Genomic DNA, 23,029 nt, shown 5'->3' on the forward strand with positions numbered 1-23,029 from the left:
CTTTAGAAATTGGCCGTAATAATAACTATCCTTAGTTTCCTTAATAAGTTTCGATCTGATTCCTTTTTTTTATGTAATTCATTTTCTATACTACAGTTATGTCTGTTATTTTTGTGCTTCTTCCACAGCTCATTCCTTTCATTTATACTATTAATTATTTCCTTACTAATCCAAACGAAACGAACGTAAGATAAGGCTTTAAAAGGAGATCAGGATAGATAAAGTCGTGTATTCAAACCCATTGCATTGTGCATACACAGATGGTCTGAGAGTCTGACACACAGAAGGATCTGCGTTAAAAAGTTAGATTTTTTTTATTTCTACTGAAAAAAATAAAATCCTTTTCCCAAAAAAGGATTAGCAATGATCAATAGATATTCTAAAGGTATAACAGAAAAACATATTTTTTAAAATCTCTTTATTTCCATTGCAGTGCATTTTACACATTCTGTCACGCGCCAAGCGATACATCAAAATGGGTTTTGAAAAAATATTCTTTTCCACTCTTCTTTGAAGCCAACGGAACATCGATAAGCGGGTAATAAGATCTTCAATGCATTGTTTGGCACAAACTTAAGATTTCCACGTCAACGTATTTCGTGACAAGTCTAAAATACAAGTTCTAAAGGTTGGTCGCAAATATTCCGTATGCCAAAAACATAATAGTTTCCGATGACACCGAAACCTGACTTGTTGGTTCTGGTTCAGCTATCAAGTTAATAACAGACAAAATGTGCTTTGGAACACCGGAGTTACCAAATCACATTTGTTCCGCAAAGCAGGAGGCATATGGCAAAAAGTACAAAAAAAGTAATTCAAGGGATTGGACGGTACGTCGAAAGTCCAAAAATTGGTTTAAATTACTCAAATTATAATCGTTTTAACTTAATTAAATATATCCAATCCCCTTTTGTCTGTTAAATTGCACATACGTCATATCCCACCATACCGACGCAGCAAAAACCGATTGGCAAACGTGTGTTCCATAAAACAACAAACATTTGTGTCCAGAATTAATAAGCTTCAGGCTGAACTTGGGTAAATTCTCAAAACTTTTTTTTATACACAAGCATTCTAAAATAACGTTTACGCCACACCGGCCTCACTGATATGTGAACACAAAATATTTACATGAGTAACCATAATTGATGGGTTCAGCGGAGATCCCTTTAATATCACTTCGAAACCTACTTCACAGTACAACATACACTCCGGCCGAACTAAGACTGCAAATAAGTTATATTTTAAGTACTTTCCAGTATTATCGTTCAAGAATTACGTCACGCAATTTTTTGAGATTCTTGAATGTAACGTGTAATGTTACGTATTGTATCGCCCCATGTAACGCGCCCTAATGTTTTTCTGTACCCAATAGTAAAACTTTTCGTAACCAATTAAACCTAAAAGTTGTGACCAAAAAAATCCTTCCCGCACAGTGTAACGTTTTACCCCAAACCCCCCCGATTCGTTACGTAATATTTGAACGCACCCTTACCTTACTTTAATAGCGATTCCGATTTAATTATTAAGTACTTAAAACAATTTTAGTTTGTAAAAATAACAGATATGTTCAATGATGAGGGTAGATACGGAATAATTACATAAATGAAGGTACCCTCTATATTGAAGTTAATTGGTTTATAAAATTTTCCAAAGAATTAATTGAATTTTGAATATAAATTAAACAGACTTAGCTCGGCCAGAAACCACTACACAATGCGACTGGATTCTCATAAATACTTTTTTACGAAAATATAGAAAATAAATCTAAGTTAAAACGTAAATAGTGGAACAGAGGTCTTTACACAACAATTAATTAGGATTAAATATTTACAAATTTCCAACATAACAATATATTTGTTGACAACTAGCATTAACTATTTATCTTACCTTTGACAGATTCATTTTTAAAAATTCTAATCCATGAAAAAAATTGCCTTCAACCGTCTAATGTTTATAAAGTAATTAATTTCACATTCAAGAATGTCGGTAAAAAATAACGAATCTTTACAGTACTTCCATCAAAAGCAAAATAAACGTATTTTAATTATCAGATAATGCAATACATGAAAATTGCATTTTCAAAGTACAAAACAACGAATAACTATAACAATAAACGAGGTTTTCAAAAGGTATCAAACAATTTACATAAAATGCTGAGAAATGCCTAAATTACGAGAAAAGTCACGCGAAAAACCTTTGTGACAGATTTGACAGCTGACAGATTATATGACACATGACATATGACACCTCACTGTAGGCAGGCCTGTAGCTTCTCGATCCACTCCTGCGCGGCATTCGCGTCGCTCGCGCAGAAATTGTACGTTCGTCGGCTCGTTCGTAACTGGAATTTCATAAAAAAATAACAATAAAATTTCTGAAAACCGCACTTTTTGTATAATTCAGATTTATACAATACTAGCGGCTTTGCAAGATGTATTTTTCTTTATATCTTTGTAGATAAAACGACTGCGCCGTGTATGTACATATATGTCGTTTTTACATAGCATTACTATCTAGATTGAGTCAATGCAAATTGCAAATCATTTACATAATATTAAAAATGAATTTAATAAATCAGTCAATACTCAAAGTGCTAACCCGTTCGATACCCACATCTTCAAGTAACAAATATGTCCAAAGTTATTCAGAATAATGTAATAATTCAATAGGAACGATCCTTTGAAACCAATCGAGGAGATTTTGCTATTTTCAAGACCGTGCTTGATATTCCAGTCTATTTTATTAAAAGACGAAGTACGTTTGGTCGTTCTGAGGTAAATTGATAATTCCTTGTTAATTACCCTATTCAAACAAGACTTACTAATGTTTTTATAATTAATTTGCTATACATATTTGTTTTAAATATGGTAGTATTTTTTGATGATTTGCTTTTTTAAACACTCCGGCTTTTTTCTCGGCCTACACCCTCTGTCTTCTTTTCCGATGAGTAGGGTATCAAATTTAATGACGTGGAATAAGTGATATCTTGATGATCTTATGTTCCAAAATAAACGTATTTTATTTTTTTTATTTATATTTTATAAAACGCGTTTGAGAAAGTTTAAGAAAATACTAACATCGAAGAAAGATCGATCGTCACATTTCTTAGGTGGTCCAGGCGCAGGCGTCGCACCGGACACCGCTATCACTTCCGCTAAATCTGAAATTATATCAATATAAAGTTAAATTGCCTCTTCAGAATATTGCAGTTAACAGGTGCTAATATTGACCATCTTTGAGAGGCTGGTGCCTATAGAAATCCAGCCTTCCATCCCGAATAGAAAAGATATACACATATACATACTATATATATACTTAAAGTAAAACAAAAGTGTTTGTGGGTATGTGTGAATTAAAAGGGTGTGAAAACATTTAATTTAAAATGAACCTCAAATAACAATTTTTTTCTGGTTTTTTTGTCTAAATTTTAAGGAAGATAAATATAAAAATAAATTAACATAATTGTTTAATATGATATGATGCAACTTAGCAACATTTTAAGCTATGTGGGCGACTGGAGATACTCTTTGAACTACTTCAATAAATGCAACCCACCAATAAATCCTTTACAATGCGAATCCTCCATCGCGTCGTAATATCGCAATTGATGTTTAATAGAGTCCAACACGAACCATCTGAAATTCATATTTTTTTTAAACTTTAACTAATTTAACTATAATATAAACATAGTTAAATTTTAACACTTATGAACGTCTGTAAAATTATGCTTATAAGTTTAAATTCACTGCCAATTCTGAAGGTACCAGAACAAGAACTGGTACTAAACTCTCTGTCACTCTTAAACCGCCAAGAATTTAAAAAAACATGTAAAATCAATTAATTATAATAAAGAAAAATAAATAATAGTCCTATCTTTTTCTAGCTCTACTAGTGAACACATTACTGTGACACAAACGCAAATAGTCAATCAAGGTGTATAAAAACAGAAAATTATTAATACACACTCAGTCAACGCACGCGTTCGTAACTATATTCAATACACGTTTATCATACGTACTAATTAAGGAAGATAATTTATGAAATAAGAAAAATGATAAAGTTTAATGACTGATAAAATTTTGGTCCACTTATTAAAAATATGTATTCATCATTTAATTTTTTGAAGTGAAACTTCTTTAGAATCGTTGTGATTTCGACAGTAAAAAGAGACAGAAACATTAATTCATATGATTTAACGTGGGAGAAAATGAGATAGATAAACTTCTTTCGAATCGTCGTGATTTCAAACCGGATGCAGCGGGAAAGAGAGACAGAAACATCAATTCATAAGATTTAACGTGGGAGAAAATGAGATAGGAGGCATTATACAGCCTCTATTTACTGCCGCTTTTTTTGATCGAATTTCAAACTTTCGTTGTTTTAGTTTTTGTCAAATTAAAGATTTATATTAAACTTATAAATTAAAATGTATAATTAAAATATACTGTTTTTAAAGAACACACACATTTAGATAGTGGAAAATGATTAATTTATATTTGTTTTTGAAGGTTTCACTTCTACCATGTGTGAATTGCACAAATGTTTTTTTTTTCCGAAAAGATTTATACAAAAAATTATTTGTGGTTTTTGAAAATGCTATATTTCAAAAATATCTTATGTTTATATTATTTACCTACCTAATTTCAACTGTGTAGTTCTAGTAGTCTGAATAAAAAGGACTGCTACGGACAGACGAAATATTACCTTTGTTTCCAGCCCTTCAGCAGAGCCCCTCTCTTGTAGAGGTGACCTTCGTGTGTTCTGTTCTCAGCTACGTTCGATGAGAACTGCTCGTAATACTGCTGGGAACTCGATTGAAGGGTGCCTACGCCTGTAAAATTTAGCAACTACTAAAAAAGATCGTTTTAGTTTTATTGGCAAAATTCAACAATACACAAAATACACAATTTTTAGGAAAATTAGAAAATTGTCTTCTTTGAGAATCATTCACGTTAAACCATTATTAAAAATTATATTGTCATTTACAACAAACATTTATTCCCGAATTCAAACAATCCAAAGGAAATAAATTCCAAGATAATTTTTTGATATATTAGAAAGTATATCATACTGTTAGCGAGCGGCATCTTGGCGTCTCTGTCGGGCTGCGGCGGCGCCTTGTACTTGGTGCAAGGCAAGGCGAAGGACTCCGCGCATCTCTCGTGACACGCCGCGCCACAGTCTACGCAACGCACGCCCGTCTGGAACGTATACGTACAATTTTTTTTTAATGATATGGCTTATACATTAACAGTTATTATTACAGGATTAAAAGTTGTTTTCGATAAATACAGTATAGTAAAGGAATAAAATAAAAAAATATATTAAAATTTAGATCAAACATTGAATAATCATCAACTTTAAAGACTTACCTCCAAGGGTCCCCACAACAAGTCAGCACAGTGGTCACACCTAGCCGGGGCCGCGGCAGGCGCTGGGGCGAACCTGTGATGAGGAGCGGCGGCCGTTGGGGCGGCTGCCAGTCTTCCTCGCACCAGCACCTCCAGAGTCCCTCGACGGTGAGCTGCAGCCGCTGCCACGCGGACTACGCCACTGCACATCGATGAAACCCGCTGAAAAAATAAAATCAGGATAGTATGATTTCAATAATATTTCACCAGTTGAATAACTTTTTTTCAAAGCACATTTGTAGATAATTAAAAAAATACCAGCAAAATAAAAAACTAAAGTCACCTGCAACTCTAGTGTATTAGGTAGCTCCAGCTGTTCCCATCGGACTCTCCACTTCTGGGGCAAGTGACCCAGCTCCAGCTCCAGCTGTCTCAGCCTCTCCAAGAGACCGCTAAATGCATCCGGCATACATCGAGATATACTGTCGTAGCTGAAATTAATTTATTTTACTAATTAAATTATGGCAATTAATTAATTTATTTATTTCAGTAGTCGTAGATTCGTTCCACCTAACAGTCTAATAATATCGTGTTAATTATAATTAAAGTTAGTTATAAAAAAGTTTCAGAACTACCATGATGTAAAATATTGACTAATTTTGTCAAGAGATGGCACCACGTACTGTTTGCATTCGTAAAATTAATTAATTAATGTTATTCAATAACTCATCCCACATTTTATTACTTATGCTGCTATTTTGTTCAGCCGATCTTGAGTTTTTAAGTGGTGTAACTAACACAACTTTGTTATAAATATAAAAATAGATTATTATCTAATAAACACGAACACTGCCGACAACCACCTTTAACAGGTAATAATTATCATACCCAGCCGTAACAAGTCTTCTGCTGGCTTTTGGCTCTGGGTCCGTGGGCCAAAGATCAGGTTCGTAAGGCGCTCCGTGAGACAGCTCCTCGGAAACATAGTAATCCCAAACCTCCAGTCGGGACACTGCGGTGACAGGACGCAATACCTAAGACAATTACATTTTTCTCTTTCAAGTGTATAATATACTTAAAATATGGATTTTATATGTGAGTCCAAGCAGTCACAGATGAGTCGATGCCAAGTTTGTAAATATATGTATTTAAAAATGATAAAAAACATGTCAATAACTTGTTATGATGTTTGCTTTCGCATTTGCATTTTTCACATTTTGCCTAGATAATCTGATTTTTAATTCCGTAGAATTCTGACAGCTATCATTTTTTGACATTGCAGAGATTACAAACCTTTTTGGCCGGGCACATTTATAATTTCATCTGAATCATACATTTAATTTGTTAGTGAATGTACCATTTTTATTAAGTGTCGTTCTCCACAATAAAAGTGATTTTACGGCGAGTGATAATTAAGTCCCTGTACAAACAATAAAAAAATGTACAAGTAAAGATAACATTTAACTAAAAATTTTTTTTTGATATTTTTGTATTAGGTCACTGTGTAGGTAAAACATAAAAAAATACGTATTTTTATTTTTTATTGTCTTAAATGGGTCAAATTTGTCCCTTTTTCGGTGGCTTTATTTTAATTGCAATTACATATTAAATGTCAGAATTCTACGGAATGAAAAAACCGAGTTTACTGAAGGGTACTCCCGGCTTTTTTAAATAAACTTTAAATTTGAATATTTGTATCTGTTTCATGATCATTTGTCAATCTAATAGGGAAGTAGGTAATCAGCCTCCTATGTCTGACCTATGTCTAAACAATCTTTGCTTTAAAAGTACCCCAAATCAATTTTAACAGTCGCAAAAATGTGTCTATCCCTTACCCAATTGGGGGTTTACGGAAGTTCCAGTACATAGATACTTCAAGTAATAAATCTAGGTCTGAAACTAAATTAAAAGTTAAGTCTAACCGGGTTATCCAAGTCCGGTGCATAGAGCAGATTGAAGAATATGGGCGATCTCTGATGAAGTCTGTCGATGTACTCGAACACGCCCAGACCTCCTCGGCCCTCTTCGTCTCCGTTGCCACCTTCAGCCCCACCGCTGCTGGTTTCCATCACCTAAGGTGAAAGGTGGAAATTATTTATGAAAAATTAGTGATACAAATCAAATAATTATTTACGGGTACGTAACTGTGTACGCTAATAACTCTGTGTTTAGCGTGCGTTCTATTATTAAGACTTAATCTTAACTATGAATACCTAATGTGAATGTACGCGGCCTTTTTAAAGTAGATTAATACAATTTAAATACATATTTAATTATTTTTTAACAAAATAAGCAACCATTACACATTACTACAATGCAGAAATTCACATTTATACTACATACAAAACAATACATACACAGAAAAAGACAATAGATTAAAATATTTACAAAAAAAAAATGTGCAATTCACACGTAGTAGAAGTGAAACCTTCAAAAACAAAGTTTTTAGAATTAATCATATATAAATTAAACATTTTTTACTTTCTAAATGTATTAAACTTTTTATTAAAAACAGTATATTTAAATCATAAATTTTAATTTATAGGTTTAATATAAATCTTTAATTTGACAAAAACTAAAACAACGAAAGTTCGAAATTCGATTAAATGAAAAAGCGGCAGTAAAGAGAGGCTGTATAATGCCTGCTATCTCATTTTCTCCCACGTTAAATCTTATGAATATATGTTTCTGTCTCTTTTTACTGTCGCTTTTTCCGTTGCATCCGGTTTGAAATCACATCGATACTAAAGAAGTTTCACTTCAAAAACTTTCTTACGGGATAGGAACTGTCATAAAGCAGACCGAGAATCGAGATTCTCCAGAAATTTCGTGACGTAATACTTAAGTTCTAACATAATCAGGCACTGAGGTCTAGGCACAAGAGCACTAATGGTTGAAAATAATAAATAAAAAAAACTCACCAGCCTGCCAGCATCTGGCCTCCTTTCATCCGGCGAAAGTCCGATGTCCGCTCTTTGCGCTTCATTATCGAAGAGGAACGTCCGGAATCGACAGGACACGCTGTGATACGCCACAAAACGTAGGTAGTAATCGTTAAACTCGAATGCCAGGGGAAATTGTTTTTGCAGCTGAAATATATGTTTATTTATATCAACAGTGTTTATTTATTAGCACTTCGTTGCATATATATATATATAATATAATTGACATGATCAAATTTAGAGTTTTGTTCAACTGTATTAAAAAAGTAAATACATTGAGTGATCACATACTGGTACATAATCAACTAAGTATTGGGGCTTTTACTAATTAATTTACTAAGAATTGAACCTTCTTTGGATTGTAGCGTCATTTGTAAATAATTTCAGGAAAAAGTTCCCTGTCTTTGAACATTGTCCATTACACTAACATCACTCAACTAGAGTTTCTGGAAAACATTTCTAACAAAAAATAGCAACGAATCAAAATACCTGATGTACAGCATCCAGGAACATGAGGAACGTCGGAGTGAAACCCTGCTGGGGTGTGGCTCCCAGGTTTAATCTCTGTTGAAACTTATGGCCTAAGGCGAGCCATTCCTTCTCTATTAGTATTCGAAATCCATCGATTGTCCGGTAGTAGGGGTCTAAGCATATTTGGGCTAGAGACGAAATCTGAAATTAATCCAACATTTATTAAACCATTGTAAAGTTTAATTCATTTTTAAACGTAAAAATAATTCTATATTCATATTTTTTATTATTGCACCAGTTGAAGAGTTATTTGTTTGTATGATTGTAAAAATTATACCTGCGCACACGCGTCCCATCCGTCCTCGAGCGAGAGAAGGACGGAAGATCCTTGCACGTCCAAGAGATCGAGTACGCACCCGGACAATTGCAGTACTGTACGCAATTGCCATAGCCATCCCGACTCCTCAATTAATCTGAAATTTTTATAAAATCTCATTTTATATTTTAAGCAGATTCTCAAGAATACGAGTCGATATTACGGATGTGTGTGTGTTTATTTATCCATGTATTAAATTCACGTATAAAAGAGTCAACTTCTAAGCAGGTATGTAATATTAAAAGATCTGACGTATCGATTTTGAACATTAGTTTACGTATACGTGTACGGGTTCGTAAACGCAATCGAAGCGCTTTATAAAAATATTAAAAAATTAAAAACAAATGCTCCTCTTGATTTTCATAAAAACATTTCAAATAAGCATTGAATAACAAAAAAGTCCTTATTTTTTTTCCTAGAATTCCTATTTATATTTGTATAGTCTATATAAAATCTCACTCACTTATAAAAGCTAGGTTCAGGCGACGGGGCAGAGGGCGCTGCGGCCCTCAACAATTTCTTGAAGGCATGTTTAGTGGCTCTGTTATCCGGATACTCAGCTGGTACGGGTTCGACTCCCGCTGGCCAACCAGCCCCGGCGCCTTTCTCCGTCACCACGTACAAAGCTGCGCGACGTACACCGCTCGTCTCGCCCGAAGCTGTCGATAAATTTTTTGGTTTAATTTTTTTTCAACCACCGTGTCTTCTAACTGTCTTGATTAAAATTCAAAATTTATTTATTCATGTAGGTAACAAGGTACACTTATGAACGTCAAAAAAAAGAAATTTTAAATGAATTTAATTTTACATTTACTGCCAGTTTTCAAATCAAAGGCGTAGAACCGAAGAGAAGAACTGGCAATAAACTCTCCGCCACTCTTTTTAATCGCCAAGTTTTTTTTTACACAATGTTTGTAAGGAGCTGCAATAATGTTATATTCAATTCTGGGTTCGATTGGGGGAAAACAACAGCCTACAAACCATGAGGCACAAACATGCCCCATGGTTCGGTGAGGGTATTTTTTCTATACAGAACTGGATGATAGTGCCTCCCTAATGTTATCTGAGATGCCTGTCTTAGAGATGAAGGAAGATGGAAGTGGGGACAGATGGGGTCCTGTCCAAACATTATACAGTAATAGTCTCCTATGATTCAGACTTTCTAAACCGGTTTAGAATACGGGGTCTTATACATATCCTATCAAAACACAAAAAACCTTTCACATTCTAATGTTATGCTGTCTTTTGACAATACTTTCTATTCCTAATCCTACTCACCAGAATCAATTTCAGCTGTCGACAGCCTTTGTCGAGGGGCGTATAACTCCAGATGTGAGGCTTGTCTTCTATCCTTGAGGGAACCCCATCTTCCAAAATGTCTGCCTCCCGTCGCACTATTTCCACCCTTTCCACCACTATTTCTGCCAAGAACTCTGGAAGTTATATCTCTCCATAAATATGAAAATAATTATCAAAAGGACATTTTAAACTCAATAATACATATATATATAACACTATAATAATAGTTAAATAAACACACAACATTTAACAATTACTTAGTGGTAAATCTGACATGATAAAAAAATAACCCGAAAAAGTACATAATTCTGATAAAATAACTTTTAAAACCAATGTTCTGATAGCTTATGGCATCAACAAAATCTCACCCCAATGTCCCAGCCGCCTTGGTGAGTAGCGGAGTATGGTTGTGATGCTGGTCGTCACAGCAGAGCAGAAGGGAATCCAGGCTTAGGCTGGAGTCTTCGAGCTCGCCGCGCGACGCGGGCGTCAGATTGACTAGAGTTGACAAAAATCTCTCCTACAGACAAATATTAGTGATCAAACCATCAATTGGGATAAATATACTTTTTAAAAGATTATATTTACTTTAAAAATTAACGTAAGTACAATTTAAATATGTCTAAAAGCAGATTTTAACGCATCTATTTCTTTTCATCACACCGTTATAGTTCACAAAAAAGAGACAAAAAGAGTTACTTTTTTAAAAAAAATCAAAGAATAGTTGTAGAAAATTTATTTCTTTAGTCAAAAATTATTAGGCTAACTTTAAACGTCTTAAGAAATCCCTTAATTCCAGACACCTCCACCTAGATAAATCAAAATTGAAAGGGAATAAAAATTTATGTTACCTGTTCCAAACTCGAGGTAGTTTCGGCACCTGGCTGCGCAGGCGCAGGTGTCTGATGACTGCTTCCCTTCAGCATACCCATCACACCTTTGTGGTGGGACGCTGCTGACCTGTACATAGGCAAGATTTTAAAATTCTAATATTCATTTTGAAAATTAAGTACAAAATCCAAGGGTTTAATCTAAAAAAATCATTTATTTAAAAACAATATTTTATTCAAAGAAGAATGTGACTTTTAAATGTTTTAATAAATAATGAAAATGTTTTGATAGCACCTTTAAGTCTAAGAGTTAAAACAAAACATTTATTTATTTATAAAAACAATCCTATCCTAACAGGTGAGCCTACATCGACAAGAATGCATAAGCAATGAAAACAAAATTTACACAAACACAAACATTGGTTCAGAAAAACAAAGTTATATCATAAAAAAATACAAAGAATAACCTAACTATGATCTATTTGGTAGCTAAACGTCATACAGCGAATCATATGTGCCCTCTTCAGAAGATTAGTTCTAGTTCTAGCCGAGGGGTAAAGGGGTACTAAATTACTTAAGTGACATACTACAACAATAACAAATATTTCAATATCACGAACAATATATCGAATTAACTTTACATACTTTATTTTATTCTTTTGCTGGCATCACTGCCTATAAATATAAAAATCCAGGTTTAGTTATTAACCTTTAAAAAAATGTTATCTTTACTTATGCGGTTTAGGCTGTTTGTGATGAAAATCGACGTAATTTCAACTTTAATGTAAGGATCGCACTGATAGATTCATTCACTAACTAATAAAATGTATGCAAAGGCTAAGATTAAACGTATTAAAATTTTCAAACAATTCACAAAATTATAGCTGTCAGAATTCTAGGGAATTAAAAGTCTGAGTATAAAAAGTAAAAAAAAAAAAAAATCCTGTACCTGGCGAGAATAGCCCGTGTCCGCGGATGTCTCCAGGTGAGAACTGGCAGACGGTTCTGCCTGTAGCCTCGCGCTGCCCGACGCAAAGACTCGTCAGATATACATTCTGGAACCGCGACGACGGCTGGGTAACTGTAATGATAACAATGAAGGGTTTTTTCAACTGTAAAACAATAGCCGAATATAGCTGAGAGTGGAGGAAGTTGTGGGGCGTCACTAAAACGTTCTTCAGAAATGAATAGTGCGACTAATGACGAAGACAATTGTAAAGAAGAACGTTGTGAACTAGTAACAAAGTAATAATTAAAAGTTTAAATATTTATTTGTATTGAGTATTAATAGATTTCAATTTAAATAACGTCAATCAGCTGGTTCTATATATATGTGTTAAACATTTAAATATGTTTGGAGCGTACACACGTACGTACACGTACGTCAGCATTAGCTGACAAGATGTTTTCTAAGCTTTTTTAAAATTTCTCAGAATCTTCGAATTCTAGAAAATTCGAATGAAAACGATGATCCTTCTTAATTTATAACAGATATATTCCAATTTATGGATTAGTGAAAAAATAATTTCAACAAGCCCAAATAAACACCTAATTATTTCTCGGGATGATTTAGCCCTTCTGTACCAATTGAAGCAATCAAATGATTACTTATCACACATAAATCTAAAGCAGACAATCTACATAATACAGTTAAGTTGAATAACAATTACCTCCTACACAAGGTATACACAGCATTGGCGTGCGCGAGTCTAAAAGGAGCGCTGGCCAATCCGAGCCTCGTCCAATCTCTCGCGTACGCACGTTCACGTACGCGCTCTAACGTACGCGCTGCAGGCGCCTCTGCACTTTCACTGCTACCTAAATCTAGTTCCTCCACTGAAATAGCATATAAAACATCAGGATAATTTATTAACTATCACTATCCTTCTTAATTAGGCACAAATACAATAAATAAATAACTTTTTTGACAATTGATTTACAAATATAATCTAATATATAATATCTACTAAGACATTTAAATAAATTAAATAAGGCTACACAAATAATGGACAGCGAACTACTCTCTATGTTATCGCTCCACAAATACGAAGAAGGCTAGTAAACACAAACACAAACACATACACACACACACACTTATTTTATACTGGATATACTTAGCTTACATTAAACATTAAAATTCTACAATTTGAAAGTATACAGTCAAAACTGGAAAGATTTTTGTAAATATCAAAGGATTATCTAGCTGCTAAAATCTATTGTATCATAAACTATAAATTTATAACTATTTAAATTGAATACAAACTTACAAGACAATGTATCGGCGGACAAGGACGACATGAGAGGCGGCGAAGTGAGAGATCGCGCATCTGCAGATGGCAGCACGTACTTCTGACGTTTCGACGGCTTGGGTTTGAGTCCCGCGCGACGAGCTGTTTTTAGGAGTGTCTTCTTCGCAAAACCTCTGGGAATAAATACAGCTCATTATAATAATATCAGAGGAGTTATCATGAGGACAGTTCCGGAGTAGTTATCGCCCGGACCCGGCCAATTTTACCAGACCTAAATTTAAACTTACATTTAATTATTACGTATAAATTATAGTTTTCTATTTTGTTCGTAAAATCTTTTTATTTAAATGACCGATGCCGTCATCAGGAAAAGGCAGGTATGTAGTTAAAAATGCTTTAAAAAAAAAAATTAAAAACAAATTTAAAAAGGTCACGCTGGCAGCATTTCCCCGCTGTATGTGTTCAAACCTGTTGCTTATATAACAGGCCCAATCTGCATGATAAGCTATTTAATAAAGGAAAATCTTAATTAGTAGTAAGCTTATGTACTGACTTGAGCGTGTGATGCTTGGGCGGGGCGAGGGCCGGGGGAGGGGCGGCTCTGGGCGCAAGAGCAAAGTGCAGCGAGGGATGCTGCGGATGCCTCTGACGAGCCACTTGCTTGCGGAAGGCTTCGGCCTGCTCGCTGCTCACCTCCTCATCTAAGGCCACCTGTAAGGATTATTTCTCAAATAGATTTATGCGTTATTGTGAAAACTTAAAAATTCTAAGTTATCTCTTATCTAGGTTTTATATATTCTCTTGATCTAGGTCGCTTACAAGTTTTATTTAGCTATCATGGTATTATAACATTTTCTATTAAGGTACACAATAACATTAACTAATTAAGCGTATAAATAAAACATAAAAATACCTTAATAAGCTGTGAAGTAGCGGATCTCAGTTGCAGTCCATCATGAAGTGCGTGCTCGAGATGCGCCTGTGTGCGTACGCCTTTTTCACGTGTCAACGCACACACAGGAAACGCACGGACTACGCTTTGCTCGCAAGCTGAAAGACACGTTGTTATATTTTGTATCGAAAAACCAGTAACAGTAAGTAATTCGCATTTAATATTAGGTCCTTATATGTGAAATCGGAGTTTTGTAGTACTGGCCACTTTGACCTTTAATATCTCCTCTCTGGTTGGGCATTTCAATTATTTTCTAAGAGATCCATTGTTTTTACAGGTTACCATTTTTTTTCTTCAAATTTTTATTCAGTCGGAATGATTAGGGATTAATGAACTATCTTATAACAAAAGTGCATAAATAGCAATGGTTCGTACTGTGATTAATTAAATTCTTTAAAAAAAATCTACTTGTCGTTCCTTCAAAATCCTCATATTTAATAAATCCATTTTGCCATTATTTTTATAAACAGAAGACTTTTTTTGAATAAAAAAAAAATCTTACCGTACGGGTCAACAGGGGTGCCTTTAAAAATGATCCTGTAATTGGTGAGAAATAGGGCTCCCTCGGCGGGCAACAACGGTGCCTCTCGCCCATCTGCCACCAATAGTGCTCGTAGGGCGGGCGCCGTTACAGCCTCACCACTTACTAGGGCAGGAGATACTATACGTGGCTGGAAGTAATTTTAAAGAGCTACTGCAATTTTTTCTACACTATATGAACATTTTCCATGTGCCTTATACGATACGGGTGTTACCCGAAACATACGTTATTCAGATAATACGTAACTTCAATATGACACTTCAATATATATTTAAGGAGCTATGATACGGAATATATCCAATATTTTAGAAATCTGGAGGACTTTGATCTTATAATAATAATTTATTTATTGCAAGAATATGGTACAAAATATTAAGGTGGTACAATCGTAAACCGTTTGGATATTCTGCCACACACAATGGCGCGCAAATTTATCTTAATTTACATTTTACATTATTAGTCAAAGTTAATTCTTATATTATCTGTATCGTACAAATCATACTTTAAGTTTGTATAAATAACAATGTCTCACACAAATAATCATTTTTTCCTAAAGTAATGCAATAAGTCGCTTTTTAAAGACTCGCAGTAGCAACAATATTTTTTTTTCTTTAATACTATGTTGTCTATTGTATCATTAATTTAAGTATTCTTTTTGTATCTTTTTATATGTTTGATTGACTTGTTTTCTGTTTCGAATATTTTGTTTAACAAAGTTTTGTTAACCAAAACTTTGTTAAACAAAATATTCGAATTCTGTTTTGGCTTTGAATGTTCTCTAAGTATTTTCTTTTATAAAATGTATCTGTAGCTGAAGATTGCTTGCAAATAAAATAGTAAAAGAAATTGTTTGTATGAGGAATATTACTATAGATTAATATTCTTACTTACATTACAATAATATCATACTCTATCATTTCAATGACTAGGAAAGCCTATAGGTGTACCAAAGAAAAACATATTTTTTAACGATAATACAAAGAAAACGAGAAAAATCATACCTTGTGTACGGGAGGTAAACGTCGACTTTCTCGTGCCACAGCATCAAGCGTCTCCAAGTGCATGTGCACCACACCTGGGATCATCTGATGCAGGCAACGAATGTGATCTGCCGTCACTCCTCCCTCTGTACACACCTGGAAAAAGTTCCTATATACTAACCGACATACAACTTAGTTTAAAAATCATAAATGCTGCAATGATATAAATTTTTTTTGTGGCTAATCATCGCAGATAGAAAAAAATACAAAGAGACAACTTACTATGATTAAAGTAATAAACAAATTAAAAGTAAAGCGTGAGTGTTTCTGTGTGTGTGTGAATGTGTGTAACGGTGTATGAAGTATGTAAGACTTCAAATTGAATTAAGTATAACTTGTAATAAAATTAAAAAATTCATCCTCATCAACACGTTTTTCACTTTATAGTTTGTATCTATTTCTTAAAACAATAAATATTTCGCATTCCATCTCGATCGTGAATTAATGTCTCTAAAATCGAAATCTGAAGCATATCTTCTAGTTATTTGACTCCCTCAATAGTGAAAATTCGGAAAAAGTTATCTTATCTAAGTTACCTTATCCACAAATCTGGAGACCATCTTGATAACGTTGTTTCCGGCTTCGCCAGGGTCTGCCTCCTCAAAGCCGGATTCTGCATCAGCACTATCGGATTCCGCTACACTAAAGTAAGGAGAACCTTGTTAACTTTTAAGAAAGGCACCACTGCATAGAATTATATGAATTTTATAACTACACCACAACCTGACTAAACCTCGCTTAAAATAAGTCATAACTGTAGAAAATTACTCGGTTAACAATGTACAAGGTGGAATACAACACCATCTGGGGAGAGATGAAAATTCTCCAAATTCCTCGTTTTTAAGTTATGTAATTGTAATAACGTACATTACAATACATACGTCCAAACATACGCATCTTTACGTACGAAAATCCTAAGGGCCATACGTTTGAAGGTTATAGTTAGATTTGGACTTTAATATATTATATTTCTTATATCTCTTTCTTCTTCTTCTTCTCTTGTGTCACTACATATTTTGTAAACTTAAATATGTAGTGACACACAGTCTTAGTAGCGCAATCATTATTAGGAACCAGTGAAGAATTTACAAGACATCTGGGTGTCCTTCAAGACAAGAGCGTACCGATTCTTTAAGGTCGGCATCGCATTTACAAGTCCTCTGGCATTAAGTGTACATAGACGCCGGTAACGCTTAGACCAATCCAGTGTACGAGAGATAGATAGGCGCAAGCGTACAATGAGCGTAACGGGACAATGAGTCATGCTTTCGAGCGTTGCGTTTGTAGCGTAGACGTTGTGACGTCATTTACAAAGAATATTACCTATTGCTAACACTATTAGTGCCTCGATCGTCATCCGGCCGGACATCCGCTCTTCTCCCGGCGCCCTCTAGCGGCAGAAGCAAATACACCATACGATTCGCATAGTGTATGGCTTGGCTGTATAGGGTCGACTCCTCGCTCGCTATCAGCTCTGCTTGCTTTTCTGGAATGTACACGTACTACAAATATATTCTGACTATTCTTTAGCGTTGGAAATGTCCGCAAATAGGAGTAATTCGGTAGATTTTTTTTTTAAATTTCTACAATAAGAGCAAATATATATGAAAGGGGGTAGTTACATATTTTTAGTATTATTGCTTACCGGAAGCCAGGGTAGGCCATATTCTCATCTGTTCGGCCGCTATCTCTAACGCGCTTGGCTCTTGCGCCTTCAACAATGATATGTATTCTTCATCTTCTCTGAAACAAGATTGTCTTTTAGTATTTTATTTTTATCGCATATTTGTATAATTGTATCTTACGATAGAAAATATATGCCAGGAATACTTTTCTATACTTAAATGGCAAAAAACCCTGTTTTCAGTATATGTTTCCACCAACCGATCGTCAACTTTTTCCTTCCTCTATATAATTTAAATTATTCAAATATTATATACTAATTTTTGAAATTGAAATTGAATTATCAACTTTTCAAACGCGTCCTAAACCCTATCAGTTCTACTGATAAATACAGAAAAACGGCTCGTTTTCGGATCGTACGATACAAAAGCTCATCATTGGAGTCCTATTCCTATCGCTATTGTATAGGTTACAAAACCGGTGCTGATCTCAGATGAACAATAATTTCACCTTCAATCAGTTTCAAAGTAATTCAGCAATTTCAAAGATTACCTGGGGCTGGGTACCCGTTGGTGATGTGTTGGGCTCGGCAGGTATAAAGCCTTGATATCTTTCTGTACGTCTTGGTAGAACGCAGCCTCCCAGAATTGCTGACTCGTCCATACTGCATGTTCCTGGACAGAATTATTATTAACGTTAATATTAAATGTTCAAATCAAAATCTAACCAAAATAGCCTTTATTACTGATTAACATCATATAAATATACATTAGATTTATTTTAATTTTCGACATCGGTATCAGTTTGCCTTTTGGCATAGGCCTCCCCTAGGCTTTCCCATCTATGTCTATCTGTGGCTTCTCTTTGCCATGTTGTTCCAGCTGCCTTCCTAATATCATCCTCCCATCTTGTTTTTTGCCTTCCTTTCTTTCTTTTCCCATCCCGAGGGTACTATTCAGTAACATCTTTTGTCCATTTTCCCTTATTGTTTCTTACCATATGGCCTACCCAATTCCATTTAAGCTTTTTCACTGTGTAAGTGACATGCATAACTTTTGTTTTGCTTCTTATATTCTTAAGTTTAACTTTGTCTCTTAGCTTGAGGTTTAGGATGCTCCTCTCCATTTTGTTTTGGCACACTCTGAGTGCTCCACACATTAAATGTTACTGTAGTATAAATGCTACACTATATTCCAGTAACGGGCTATATTTATTGTGAATATTTATTCTGATACCCGAATAGGCTTCTAGGTAAAATAAATACAAAATAATAAAAACTATCGTTAAACGTTAACAAATCAATAAAACATTTTATAAATATGACGAATATTTAAATGATCCTAATCCTTGATTATCGCTATAGATATATATATATAGATGCTTCAGTTCAAACAATTTTTATGACTCAAAACAGGGCGATTAAACAGAGTGGCGGATTTTTTTGCCACTTCTTCTTCCCCGCTCTACGCCTTTAACTTGCGAGAGTAAATATAAATTAAGAATCAATTTATAATCTTTTCTGATGAATCTTGAATGAATAATAAAGTTATTTTGAGTTTATTGCTAATTGTTTAAATAACCAAAATTCAAAAGTTACAAATACATTAAAAATCTAGAAAGTTCTGTTATTTGCAGTGCATAAATTAAACCACATTGACACATAGACAGTATGCGGGATTTTTTTAAATGTTAATTATTTATTTAAATAACTACCTGTATACACATATAGGCGTACTGGATAACGCCCGTGCAGAGTTTTCTACAGTATGCGGTCGCTAGAGGAAGCACGGCGGCCGCTATCGTGTGCTCGTCCAACGCCGTCGCTGATTGGAGAGCGCAGTTTAGCAACCTGTAGCAATAATATACAACTTTTGTTTAGTGAACTCACAAAAAGGTTTAAACACTGCTTTTATTCTCTATGGTATTCTAGAATCTTTAAGTATGTTTAGATTATAAATGTCTAAAATTCTGTGTACATATCTAAGTGTCTGTATTTGGCAAATTGGCAGAGTAGCATAAAGGTATATTTAAACAAATGAGAAAATTAATTATTTCATAATTGTTTCCTATAATCTTTAAGTATTACTGAGTGTGTGTGCTAATGTAATAAATACAATATTTTGTTAAATTTATGTACTTTCACGTTTACAGTTTAATTGTTTGGAAAATTAGCAGAAGTTACATTCTTATTGAATTCATAAATACACTGAGCTATTACAGTTCTCGGTCCAAAGTCTCATTCTTAACACTCAACAAACTCGATATATTTTTGTTTACACAATGTTATTTTATTTACACTGAACCCTAAAAGCCTCAAAAGGAAACATTGACAATGTAGCAATACAATAATAAAACGGATATTCAAACATCGCGTTTGACACGTGATGAAGATACGATCACAGGAATTTCCTTAATCGACGTATTTATATATGGCAAGTTCGAAGCGAGAACTATTCAAAATGTTTGCCCTATTTTGTATTACGGCGTTTCTTTGCTCCATTAATTACACACACGCTAATATGGATGGGGTAAGATGTATATTTATAAGCTTTTAAATTAATCAAAATTTGTCAAATTTTATTTGAATTTACAACGGCATTTTAAGTACCAATATTATAATTTGAAAATATGTAGTTGTTGCATGTTTATTTGTTATTTTTAAAAGTCTTTATAATTTAAAATCAGCAGCTGTCTGTCAGCTGTCTGCAAAGGTAAAACCTAATTTGATTGTACTAAATCGTAGCTAACCTAGGACTTCCAAGAAACTAGGTCTATAGTAAAAAGCAAATTATGAATGTCAAATACTCTGCATTCTATATAATGACAGAAAAAGCTTTGTTATCCACAATAGAAGGATATTTAGTTTGATATAGTCCAGTAATACTAGAATTTCATGCGTTCTAGTCTCTTCTTTGAAATGTTAACTGTCTGATTATCATTTCTATGTAAAACAGGGCCCCGGTCTGTGGTTTGTCCACGGAATAAACGATTGCAAAGAGGAACTGCCACGAGTGGCCGTCAACCTTACCGTCAACAAGCACAAATTGAATCGTACGCACGACGTATACGATTCAGTAATGGACGTATATGAAACGGTGGGCGACGGCTATGGGGTAATGTCATAGAAATTATAGGATTCATGAAATTAAACTTACATTACATTATCATGATTCAAATGCATATTATATTTACTTTTTATTTTTCATGTATCCTCTATCAGTTTAGTTTGTTTTTTGTTCCTGATTAGTTTTTTTTCCTAATAACTATATGTTGCAAAACCATAATTGCAAACGTAATTTAATACATTTTTTTCCTTTTCTCCCTGTGGTTGGCTAGAAGAGATCGCTCGAAAGTGATAAGGCAGCCAGTTACCCTTCTTTTCTTTTATTTATATTCAAGATTTATATTGTAATGCAACGAAGTGTTAATAAAATAATAAATAAAAATATTGAAAGATTGAAATTGAAAAAATTTTAGTGAAGAACGTCTACATTACATTTATAGAGAAAAAATCATATACTATGTTATATATATGTTTTTCTTCTAAAATTGTTACGAAGTGTAAATAAATAAAAGTGAACATTTTTGAATGCTACTTTCAAATCTCGTACTTAATCAATTGTTAATTCAATATACTGCGCAGGTCCGCTCAGTTTAATCCGTATTTTTACCTATATGAATAAAGATATTTTTGAGTTTGAGTTGAGTTTTTTTACAGATTTTAATAGACATTTGCAAGCATACAGATGGTGGATGCAAGCAAGTTCAATTAGTCACGGACAACGATATAGGAAAGTTTGCCGAGAAATATGCCCAAAACAATATGGAAGTAGCTTTCAGTATGGCTGGAATGGATCCTCCACATTTTCCTATCCAACCGGTGAGTACACAATCTCCAAAAAATTGCGTGACGTACTAGATCCGTCTTCTGGTTTCTACCTCCTCACAAATTCAACAAAATCATACCAGCATATATTCTGTTATATATTAATATAGATAGATATGTATTCACTGCATCGCACGAAAGTTAGGAGTAGGCGAATCGCATTTTAGTAGTGACAACAAGATAGTACGATTTTAAAGTTATTATATATATTAGCAATAGAAAATAAAATACAAAGTATTTGTCCCAATGTGATCTGATAGTTTTAAAAATTATAAAAATACTTAAAAGCTTCGTTTACTTAAAGATCGACTCAAAAGTAAAAGAAATCAAAGAAGTAAAAATACAATATCAGACAATCAGATAAATTCGCTAATACAATGCCTATTTAAGGTTTCACTCACAGAAATAAGTACATTTATAAGAATTTTTAATCTCTTATATGTTTATCAGGATTTATTTTGATTGGCTTATACAGGTTATGCTCCCACGCAGTTCTTTTATTTATTTTTAGGATCTAACCCTTTATTTGTAAAAACATAACTACTCTATTTACATACATTTAAATAAATTCCTATTTCAGTCTCTTTCTGACCCTGTGATGAAAAGAGACATATGACATGAGTATTTTAGTTAAACCAGACTGATTTGATTACAAAAAATTTTAAATTTTCTTTTTCCTTGTGAAAAAAAAGCAGATTACTTTTTCTTTTAAGTGTGACATACGCGAAGAAATAAAATGTTTCAGGGTTCCTACAAAGTCGAGAACTTTTACTTCGACCATTGTGAAATGCCAGAGGAATCCATATATGGGGAGTTCACCGCGGACGCATTTGTCGTGAAAGATAACGTGCGCGTGGCGTGTTTCAGGGTACACGTCGAGTTTCGGGAAGACGAAGACGATATTTGTAACAGGGGATAGAGTTTTATGTTAATAAATACATACAAATCTTTTTTATTTTATCTTTCCCCTTATTCTGCGTTTGTAGAAAAAACTACACTAACAGGTAGTTTTAGGTAAATAAAAAAAAACTCATCATGTTTTGCTAATGCACCTCTTAATCACACACTGCTTGTGGGTTTGATTGAAAAGTTAATCACGTTTGAAAAAAAAAGAAATTTGGTTAGTTGTAAACATCACCTTCTTGCAATGGCATTTATCAACATGTTCAATTCATATACCTCACAATAAGATCGAACTGATGATGATGGAGTATATGCTTGTTGGTCGGCAGTCGTGACGCCAGATCGTTGACGAGCGCGGTCCGTGCGTTCGGTGCACGTAGTGCACGTAAAACTGCGGGAAAGGATTTGCGTGCGTCCGCGTAACGACATTCGAATATCGCCGCTATACACGACCTTAGCACCTAGAAATTAATTTTTATATGTTAAAATAATATAATTTTATCACGGTTACCGTTATATAAGACATATTAAACATTGTTGGATATCAAATACGAACAAAAGTA

The 23,029-nt window shown here is 34.1% G+C and overlaps 2 protein-coding genes across 4 annotated transcripts in view; one reads left to right on the forward strand and one right to left on the reverse strand.

The window, feature by feature from the left end:
- Nucleotides 1-403: 403 nt before the first annotated feature.
- LOC110996848 (myotubularin-related protein 13) overlaps nt 404-23,029 on the reverse strand; it is a 58,156-nt gene continuing 35,530 nt past the window's right edge. Inside the window, exons 12-40 of one of the 2 annotated variants that reach the window (XM_045631567.1) lie at nt 22,743-22,927; nt 19,391-19,526; nt 18,230-18,351; nt 17,700-17,797; nt 17,378-17,540; nt 16,591-16,696; nt 16,016-16,150; nt 14,976-15,144; nt 14,435-14,571; nt 14,075-14,232; nt 13,540-13,694; nt 12,943-13,108; nt 12,222-12,353; nt 11,294-11,402; nt 10,811-10,962; nt 10,422-10,564; nt 9,607-9,802; nt 9,105-9,240; nt 8,786-8,968; nt 8,276-8,443; nt 7,277-7,426; nt 6,243-6,388; nt 5,698-5,845; nt 5,376-5,576; nt 5,075-5,204; nt 4,708-4,834; nt 3,559-3,638; nt 3,081-3,163; nt 404-2,344 (exon numbers count right to left, since the gene is read on the reverse strand). In XM_045631567.1, the coding sequence (XP_045487523.1) occupies nt 2,252-2,344; nt 3,081-3,163; nt 3,559-3,638; nt 4,708-4,834; nt 5,075-5,204; nt 5,376-5,576; nt 5,698-5,845; nt 6,243-6,388; nt 7,277-7,426; nt 8,276-8,443; nt 8,786-8,968; nt 9,105-9,240; nt 9,607-9,802; nt 10,422-10,564; nt 10,811-10,962; nt 11,294-11,402; nt 12,222-12,353; nt 12,943-13,108; nt 13,540-13,694; nt 14,075-14,232; nt 14,435-14,571; nt 14,976-15,144; nt 16,016-16,150; nt 16,591-16,696; nt 17,378-17,540; nt 17,700-17,797; nt 18,230-18,351; nt 19,391-19,526; nt 22,743-22,927 (4,107 nt within the window). In that variant the 3' untranslated portion in view covers nt 404-2,251. Of the gene's footprint in view, nt 2,345-3,080; nt 3,164-3,558; nt 3,639-4,707; nt 4,835-5,074; nt 5,205-5,375; nt 5,577-5,697; nt 5,846-6,242; nt 6,389-7,276; nt 7,427-8,275; nt 8,444-8,785; nt 8,969-9,104; nt 9,241-9,606; nt 9,803-10,421; nt 10,577-10,810; nt 10,963-11,293; nt 11,403-12,221; nt 12,354-12,942; nt 13,109-13,539; nt 13,695-14,074; nt 14,233-14,434; nt 14,572-14,975; nt 15,145-16,015; nt 16,151-16,590; nt 16,697-17,377; nt 17,541-17,699; nt 17,798-18,229; nt 18,352-19,390; nt 19,527-22,742; nt 22,928-23,029 lie in introns of both variants that reach the window. The other variant, XM_022264716.2, reaches the window with a different exon arrangement.
- On the forward strand, nt 20,145-22,513 carry LOC123689858. Of its 2 annotated transcripts, none has more exons than XM_045631568.1 (4): nt 20,145-20,205; nt 20,632-20,790; nt 21,396-21,557; nt 22,309-22,513. In XM_045631568.1, the coding sequence occupies exons 1-4, from the start codon at nt 20,197-20,199 to the stop codon at nt 22,480-22,482; spliced, it is 504 nt and encodes a 167-aa protein (XP_045487524.1). In that variant the 5' UTR covers nt 20,145-20,196; the 3' UTR covers nt 22,483-22,513. The 2 variants fall into 2 exon arrangements, with proteins under 2 accessions (XP_045487524.1, XP_045487525.1); XM_045631569.1 differs by having other exon boundaries at nt 22,431-22,513.

The sequence above is a fragment of the Pieris rapae genome, chromosome 16 (assembly GCF_905147795.1).
Source record: "Pieris rapae chromosome 16, ilPieRapa1.1, whole genome shotgun sequence".
Classification (NCBI taxonomy): Eukaryota; Metazoa; Arthropoda; class Insecta; order Lepidoptera; family Pieridae; genus Pieris; species Pieris rapae.

Excerpts from the sequence above, each read along its gene's own strand:
- LOC123689858 (XM_045631568.1), top strand. Across the intron at positions 20,791-21,395 it reads CGGTGGGCGACGGCTATGGG|ATTTTAATAGACATTTGCAA; the intron begins GTAATGTCATAG and ends GTTTTTTTACAG. Across the intron at positions 21,558-22,308 it reads CACATTTTCCTATCCAACCG|GGTTCCTACAAAGTCGAGAA; the intron begins GTGAGTACACAA and ends AAAATGTTTCAG.